We start from the raw sequence: 9080 nt of genomic DNA on the forward strand, positions 1-9080 counted from the left end.
TAAATTAAAAATACATATTTTTAATTAATAATTAAAATCATGAAAATATATCAATTTAGTATTTTGTAAATGAAAAACAAAGTAAAAATTACTTTGCAAGGCAAAAGTTACGAGCACCTAGTCGGGAGACAAACCATTATAGCAGTAGAGAGTAGAGAGCGCGACCGCAATAAATATACTTGTGCTGGGATTGTTGAACGAACCATTAAAATCCAACTACCCGCAAACCTAACCACATACGGATTTTTGTTTTATCACCACAGTGATAAATACAATGAGATATTTATGATTTCTTTTTGGCTAAATAGCTTTAACCTCCGGGAATATTAACCCATTTGTTAATTAAAATCAGGTTCTTTTATCAAATATTATATGTTCGTTCATTAAAAAACTCTAACATGTGAAAGTCACTCGTAAATTAATCTATTTTAAGTGTATGATGAATAAAATATCAATAGTGGTTGATTTTAATAGCTAAATATTCTTTTAAGTAAAGTTTCGAACTCCAGTCTCATAATTATAATATATTATTACTGGGAGAGCTTCATTTTTTAGTGGACGAACTTGACTTAATGAAATTAATCGGGTCAGTGGATTTTTAAATACTAGAATTTAAATAAAAAAATAATGGTACAACTATATTTTTAATTTATTTCTCACCATCTATTTTTTTTAAAAAAAAAAACAACAAAAAAACTCTCAGTAATTTCAGAACTAGCCGCCCGTCAATTGGCATTGCAATCATCCAGCTAAAAACGCCAATAATTTACTTCATTTGTCCATCTCGGTCATGGCAACCACCCGGAGCGTAGTCAAAAGGTTGCTTTTTTATGCTCCACAAAAAACCTTCATCCTTATCCCTTTCCTTCTACTTTCCCCGTCTAACCTCTTCCTTGCCTCCATTTGGTTTTCGTTGGGACCGAGTCCTCATCTGGACCCCTACAAGTGCGACTAAAGGAAAGAGCTGTCCGTGAATCATTAGTGAAGTGAGATGCATGTTTTTCGAACCAAGCCCCAATCAGCTCGAGATGTTTAGTCTGCTCGTCACTGTCTTGAGTCCACTTATCAGTACAAACAAGATTCATTTTTTATTTTTATTTACACCAAAAGAGTTGGTCTAGCATTGGAAGAGACTTGTTTTTTTTCATTACACTTGAGTTCGAGCCCTGACATGTATGCTTGTCATCCTCGCGGTGCCTTACCTGTCTATTCGGTTTGCAGGATATCCAATGGGCCGTGGGGATTAGTCGTGGTGCGCGCAATCTGACCCGGATACCCCACATATATAAAAAAAAAGATTCATTTTTTATTATCTCGGAGCCACAATTTTAGTGTTGTTGTGAAGAATCTGTAAGGATTACGGACGCCAACTATCTCCACATTGGTATGATATTGTCCACTTTGGGCCTAAGCCCTCATGGATTTGCTCTTGAACTATACCCAAAAGGCCTCATACCAATGGAGATATTTTTCCATCCTTATATACCCTTGATCCTTTCCATTTCTAACCAATGTGAGATTTTGATCGCATACCCAATAATCCTTCCCTCGAATAAAGGACCACTGAGCCTCTCCTCAAACGATCATTCATTCATCCATTCTCTACCAACCAGGATTTTTCATTCTTTACCTCTCTCTATTTCATCGTGTTGGGGTCAGGACACGTCCATGAAGTATCTGGAGAGCACTACCTGACTTGAGAGTTTTTTTGCTCTTTCTATGTCAACTCCTGGAGCCCACCACCTTTTGTTCGACATTCCGAGGATTCATCCATCATGGCTAACTCGGAGGCATGAATCTGATACCACTTGTAAGGATTACGAACACCAACTATCTCCATATTGGTATGATATTGTCCACTTTGGGCCTAATCCCTCATGGATTTGCTCTTGGGTTATACCCAAAAGGCCTCATACCAATGGAGATATTTGTCCATCCTTATATACCCTTGATCCTCCCATTTTTTATTGTCTCGCAGCCACAATTTTAGTCTTGTAGTGAAAAATCGTGGTCTCTCAAGTTTTTATTCATTCAAATTTGGTCATCAATCTTCATTTTCTTTTAACTTCACCATAAAAAATTATAGTGTTTTTGTCCTCCATGTCATCAGGCATCCGAGCAATAAGAGACTGTTCTGGGGGTTAAATGATAGGTTGATTTTACATCATATAATTCCTAGTTATTGTTAAGAATAATGTTAAACAAAACAAGGATTATAAAAATCAACTACATTTTCCATCAGCACTGTTTAAGATATGTATAAATTTACATTTTAGTCTCTCAAGATTTTAATTATTTATACTTGATCCATTCTATATCTAGATTTTTTTGTTTAGTTTTCAAACTTTATTTTTTTATGTTTTAATCTTTATATCTTGAAATAGAAGAAAAAATTTATTGAAAAGACCGAGAGAGAGAAGCTCTCAAGGAGCTGGGTTCTAAACACTATCTTTTATTTTGGTGTTTATGAATTCAACTTCAATAAATAAACTCAATAAAGATGATGTTCACCTTCAGTACAATGAAAAAGTAGATTTCATCTTGATGTTTTTTGTTATTTCATTTAATCTTGAGTTTTTAGATCAATTAAAATATATTTATTTTATATTTTAGATGAAAAAAGATTGAAATCTTGATTTTGAAGGCAAAAAACACTTGAACGCTGATCTTTTGTTAGTCAAGGATATCTCAAACAATGAAATAAATGAAAAACAAGTGATGATCATCTATCTATTTTTAAAAAGATAATAGAGGGTAAATATATATAAAAAATCTTTTACCTTTTAAAAATTAAAAATTAAAATAAGATGTGCAAGATTGGACTTTTAGGCTCAGGTATGCTTAGATTTTAATATGGGCTAGACGATCCCCCACCCCATGCGAGCATGACCCCTTATTTTTTTGTAATATTATTTTTATTTTTTTGAATTTTATAATTAAATTATTTTAAAATAAACTTATTTATATAATATTTAAATAATTATCCATTTATGCCATTGTTTTCAAAGAATACTAGCCTATTTTATGATAATATTAAGAATTGGTTTTTCAATAATTATATATGAACTTAATATGCATGTTCTTTTTAAATCTAGATGAAATATCTATTTTTTATTTTTTTATAATTTTTATGTAATCTTTTCAAGTTTATTATTCTTATATTTTCTTAATACATTTGTGTCAAAACCACCAATTTATAATTTTTTAATAAAAATTACTTTTAAGAATATGATAAGTTTTTATTAAAAAGAACTATTTTTGATTAAAGAAATTGTAAAAAAGAATGCATCAATAAGGGGAATGATCAGTTTTGATTAAATATATATATATTTTTATATTTATTTCAAATCATTATTTTTTTATATTGATTTTAATTGCTTTTATAGAAAAAAACATATATTTTTTAATACATTAATAATAAAAGGAGAATTTATACTAGTAATTATATTTTTCTATGAAATTTAAACTATTACTTTTTCTTAACAAAAATCCATTTTTTTTTAATATAATTAAATAATTTTTTTTGAAAAGCATCTCAAGATCAAATATCTTTATAGACATCTCTCTTTTAATTTTCTGTTTTAGTTTTTAGTTACCATTATCAACTTTTTTTTTATATGTTTTATTGGTTCATATATTTTTCAATTTATTTTATTAAACTTAAGCATTAACTCACTAAAACAATATTATTTTAGCTTCTTTTTTTTATTTTTTTCTAAAATGTTATTGTTTAGGATTAAAATTAAATAAAAATATAATAAATCAAGGCTAACTTTCTCATCTAAAGGTTGATTATGGTTGTAAATCATCATGGATTAAATTGACCACAAAAGGTTATTCTTATTTTTTTAAAAAAAACTTGAACATTAAAAAAAAATTAAACTGATGACATTTTAAACTCACTGCCATTAAAATTACAGTGGTAATTTAGATCGGAGAATCAAAGTTAGATTGTATATAAATGAGTGTAACGAAGAGTATAATTATAAAACTTAATCCGACTCAGTGGATTAATTTGGTGTTCTGTTGACTCAAAGCTTGGTTTGTACCGGGTTTTATCTTGAACCGATTTTTTTTATTAAAATAATATTATTTTAGAATTTTTGTAAACCATGATTCACCGAACCATGTGATGCAGGTGGTTTGAATGAGTCGGTTGTGGATTTGCTATAACTAGTGTGTGGATAGATTTGCAGGGATAATCATGGCCACTAAAAAAGGCTAAGGGCCAGAAAAGGTCTATGTTGCATAGAATGACTGACTCGATAAAGGGTCCCAAACATTATATAAATTATGCTTGAATTTTACAGGTAGGTTCCAAAAACTAGTTTTATAGGGGCTAGCTTGGTGTGACTAGTCTTGATTTAGAGTTATAAAGTTTTGTTTTGGTTAGAGAAACAAACTATTTAAAAAAAAATTAATTTTAAATTAATTTTTTTATATATGTTTATGATATTCGGTGAAATTCTTGTTATTTGTACTCTATTTTTTTTTTTACAGTAACCCTATTCGAAAAAATCGTGTCAACAGGGCGTGAAGTGATACCAGAGTTGCGTCACCATGGACGCGTCACCGTGGGTCAACCTGCTCTACCCCCAAGGTCTGATAGCTGTATAAAAGAGTGTTATCACCTTACTGAAGAGCATCACAAAACAGAGAGAGAGAGAGAGAGGGAGGGAGACTGCCTTCAACGTCCCAGTATAGCTTCGAGGAAATCTAGAGCCTCCTGCTTCTCAGGTTAAGGTACTTGGGTTCTCATGCACTAGTTTTTTCTCCTGTTCATACTCCCTTGTTTCATTATTTTTGTCCCAACAACTGAGAACGTTTAAAGCTCCCAAATCATTGAAGGTTTCTTAATTTCAGTGTTACAAAGCTCACATGGCATGCATTAACAATAAACCTTCGATCACCTTTGTAACCTGAAATGGTCAGGGTTTTCGCCTTTTCCCCCCACTTACTTTGCAAGTGATGAAGTTCGGTTATAGTTTTTTTTATTACTCCATGTATGCCTATTAAAGTTTGATTGCAGCTCTTTTTTTTCTAGATCAAAACACCAAGTTCTATAATACTAGGCTGCTAGCTGCTTATTTGTTTTAGTATCTTCTCCTTCTTCTAGCTAACTAGGGGCAGCTAGATGATGCTTGAGGAAGAACTCTTGGCTGTACATATACAATATCTAGGTTCAGAAAACCCCAATTTCCATGATATATGGAACATTATGCTACACAAACCCTGAACCGTGTATTTCACTAGAAAATCTAATTTGGCTGGTTTGGTTAGTAGAAGAAACCGAGCAAGCAACTAGTTGCTCCAAACGATCCGCTGTGATAAAAAGTTTGAGATGTCATGAAACTCAGACTCCTGATAAATTTGATGTTTTGCATAGTATTGACTTGTACCGGTGTATAATTTATATATAGAATTCGATGTTTTCAGATGCCATGAAAGTTCTTGCTAGCGAGTATGTATAGAATTGTTTTGAGAAGTTAATTTTATTGCTAGTGGTGACTCTTGTTTTATTTGTCATGCGAGCAGAAAACTTCCACAAATGGAAGAAAATGAATTATCAAACTCTATGAATCATAATGAAAAACCTTGCAAAGATATTGCAATTGAAATTCCAGAGGGTTTAATGATTAATTAAGTGGTATACTCCTTTCTTTGTTAATTATTGAGTTTAAAGCTGGTTTCGTTTAAGTGAATTAAGAAGAAAATAATTTTTAATCTCATATTAAAAATAATTTTTAAAAAAAATGTTTCATTGATTTTTATTATATAATAAATTAAGTGAAAATTATAGTGGATAAGCTTTCCTAGTTAGCTTTCTAATATTGTTATATAAATATTTATAATATAAAAAAGAAGACACTTGACACTTTTGACACTTGAAGTTTAATTTGTGGTGACATTAATTCTTTCATGAGTTATTTTTTTTTAATTTTTATAATTAATTTTTATATTTTTAAATATTCAAATAAAATTAAATAACAGTTATTCAATTTAATTGAAAATAAAACTTTCTTATTAATAATCATATAATTTCATTAAGATATTTAATTCTATATAAACTTATCATTATATAAAGAGATACATAAAAGAAAGTTTTTTTAAAAATTCTTTTATAGTCTTAAATGAAAATAAATCAACACTTTAAAAACAATATTTTTATCATAAGTGCATTTTATGGTGAGAATACGTGAATAACATAAACGGAAGTAGTTCAATAGTATGAATTAATTTCCATCGTTAACAAAAATAAAATCTTTAAAGATCTTTTACACTTTCTATTTTACCCTAATTAAATTTTGGTGAACTAATCCATTATCTTGTCAGATAAATCACTTAGTTTCATTGGAAACTAACAGCAAATATTAGCATTGTGTTCTGTTGCATAAACAAAAAGAATTCAAACTTGTAGAAATAAGTAATATTTTTATGAAATAGATTCTATTGGTAGTAAGTAACTGCTGTTTATTTATGCTACTGGACAGCAAAAATTGATAGATGGGAGAGATTCGTTCACCATACTTTTCTATTGATCAAGAACACCTCAAAGATAATGCTGAAATTCGTTCACCATATTTTTCAAGTGCTGGAGACTACCTTGGAGTTAATGCTGAAATTCGTTCACCTTATTTTTCATTTGATACTCAAGATTACCATGGAGATAATGCCGGAATTCATTCCTCGTATTTTTCAGCTGCAGACTACCACGGAGAAGATGCTGAAATTCCTTCTGGAACATTCTTTCACCAAGATAATATTGTTGAGAATCCATACAATGCAGAAACTTTTGTTGAGCAGTATATTGTTCAGAACACGCACAACGCAGAAATGCCCCTTCAACGGTCAAGAGTTGAAGAACTGTACTTGGATCTTGAAGCTGGAGCTGTACGCAAAATCAGGAATTATTGTATCTACAGAGTTCCTGATTCACTTCGCAAATCAAATGAAGCCATCTATACTCCTCAAGAAGTTTCTATAGGTCCTATTCACCATTGCAAGAAGAATTTGCAGCTCATGACAACGCAAAAGGAGAGATATTTGAAAGAATTCTGTAACAGGGTGGTAGGGGAAACAAGGGTGCAACAAGTGAAGTTCCTGGAGAAAATTTGGAACACCATTAAAAAGGATGAAGAGAATATCCGCCAATGTTATGAAGATGGTGCTCCTGAAGTTGCAGAAAATGATCAGTTTGTGAAAATGGTGTTGTTGGATGCTGTTTTCATCTTGGAGTACTTGTTGAGGAATAAAGATTTTAAAAAATATGGAGATGATTCCTTATTGCGTAGAAACGGGTTAATGTTTCGGATTCGACGAGACTTGTTGCTGCTCGAGAATCAGTTGCCATTCTTCATTCTTGAGAAATTATATAACCATCTTTTCGAAGACGGCGAAGGAAATTATACTTCTTTTCGGGATCTTGCCTACGAGTACTTAAATAGGTACAATGCGAGTGCATACAAGCTGCAGAGCGACAAGAATATATTACATTTCACCGATTTGGTCAGATCTTCATTAACCGTCACCCATCCAGATCCGAGGAGTGACGAACCGATTGGAAAATTTTATAGCGCAACCAAGCTGCATGAGGCAGGGATTAATTTTAAGGAATTTCGAAATGAATGCTTACTTGACGTAAAATTTTCTTCTACAAAAGGGGAGTTACGTATACCACGTCTTCGGATAGATCACCGCACTGAACTTCTATTCGGAAATCTCATTGCCTTGGAGCGGTGTCATTATAAAGGAGAAGAGTACATCTGCCATTACGTTAAGCTACTTGATACTCTTGTTGCCAAACCCAAAGATGTGGATCTCCTCATTAAAAATAAAATCATTGAGACAGACAGAGATGGTGCTTCTGTGAAGAATCTGATTGACAAGCTTTCGGCAGAAACTCCTGAAGAATATTCCATTTATTGTAACCTCTACAAGCAGCTGGATCAACACTACGAGAAATCCTGGTTGAAAAATAGCGCATACATCAGAAAGGTATATTTTGGAAATCTTTGGAGAGGTACTGCAACTGTTAGCGCTGCTGTCTGGTTCCTCTTCTCTTTTGTACGAACAATTTGTGCAGTCCTTGCCTTGCGCTAGTACTCCAAGTGGACCAAGTTAGCCCCTGTAATTTTATTTCTCTCATTGTTGCCTTTCGTTGTATTGTTTGTGTGCTTTCCGTTTCCTTTGCAGTTTTTCATTGTACTTCAACTCATGGGCTTTCTTTGTATTTTGTAATCATGACTTTGTAATGATGGTTCTGATGGATGCTGTCTTCATTATCGAGTTCATCTTGCAGAATTCAAGAAGTCCCCGTCGTAAAGAGTCCGGACCGTCTGAGAAAAGCAAAAATTATCTTTTACTAAAGGACTTGATACTACTCGAAAATCAACTACCTTCATTGTTGAGAAACTGTATGACAAGAGATATTACCCTACATTTCTTCAGCTTCTCTATAACTACTTTGAACATCGCTACGTGCCTGCAGTGGAGGCAAAACCTCGTCCAAGGGAAGTAAAACATTTCACTGATTTGGTAAGGTGTTCTATGTTGATTGAGCCTGGTCCTCGCAACCTTGATTTTCCTATTGAACTCAAATATAATGCAACCACGTTCCTTAAGGCAGGAGTTAAGTTTGTAGTTGTTGATAATAACCATCTGCTTGACATAAGATTTGATAATGGGGTGGTGACATTTTCGAATGTACAATTAGAAATATTCTATGGCCTTGGAGCAGTTCCATTACAATTTAAAAACATTAAGAAAAAAAATCTTATATTATAATGTTATGGAAAGTATAGTACATGGAATAAGATTTTGATATGTCCGAGCCCCAAAATTTGAATAGTTAAAAAATCTAAAATAATATTGTTTTAAATAAAAATTAAAAATAAAATAAAATAGATCAGTTATAACTCAAATTTAAAATAAATAATCTAGATTATGAGTTTAAATCTCATGTTACTTGGATTTTTTTTTTCTAGATTAACTCTTTCAAAAATAATCCTGACCCGAATTAGATACTAAAGAGTCAAATTGAATTTGATAAATATAAAAATAAAAATAAAAATTACACAAGC

The 9080-nt window shown here is 31.8% G+C and overlaps 1 protein-coding gene and 1 long non-coding RNA gene across 5 annotated transcripts; both read left to right on the forward strand.

Annotated features, from left to right (window-relative positions):
• Positions 1 to 4448: 4448 nt before the first annotated feature.
• On the forward strand, positions 4449 to 5595 carry LOC105119672 (uncharacterized). Its single transcript, XR_841166.1, has 2 exons — positions 4449 to 4743; positions 5536 to 5595. It is a non-coding gene; the product is annotated as an uncharacterized LOC105119672 (long non-coding RNA).
• An 803-nt stretch (positions 5596 to 6398) lies between these two features.
• LOC105119673 (UPF0481 protein At3g47200-like) lies at positions 6399 to 8279 on the forward strand. 4 transcript variants are annotated; one of them, XM_011017840.1, is made up of 2 exons: positions 6399 to 6719; positions 6873 to 8279. In XM_011017840.1, the coding sequence occupies exons 1-2, from the start codon at positions 6505 to 6507 to the stop codon at positions 8098 to 8100; spliced, it is 1443 nt and encodes a 480-aa protein (XP_011016142.1). In that variant the 5' UTR covers positions 6399 to 6504; the 3' UTR covers positions 8101 to 8279. The 4 variants fall into 4 exon arrangements, with proteins under 4 accessions (XP_011016142.1, XP_011016139.1, XP_011016141.1 ...); XM_011017839.1 differs by having other exon boundaries at positions 6401 to 6523; positions 6578 to 8279; XM_011017838.1 differs by having other exon boundaries at positions 6401 to 6513; positions 6568 to 8279.
• Positions 8280 to 9080: the final 801 nt, after the last annotated feature.

The sequence above is a fragment of the Populus euphratica genome, unplaced genomic scaffold (assembly GCF_000495115.2).
Source record: "Populus euphratica unplaced genomic scaffold, PopEup_1.0 scaffold3373.1, whole genome shotgun sequence".
NCBI classification, from domain to species: domain Eukaryota; kingdom Viridiplantae; phylum Streptophyta; class Magnoliopsida; order Malpighiales; family Salicaceae; genus Populus; species Populus euphratica.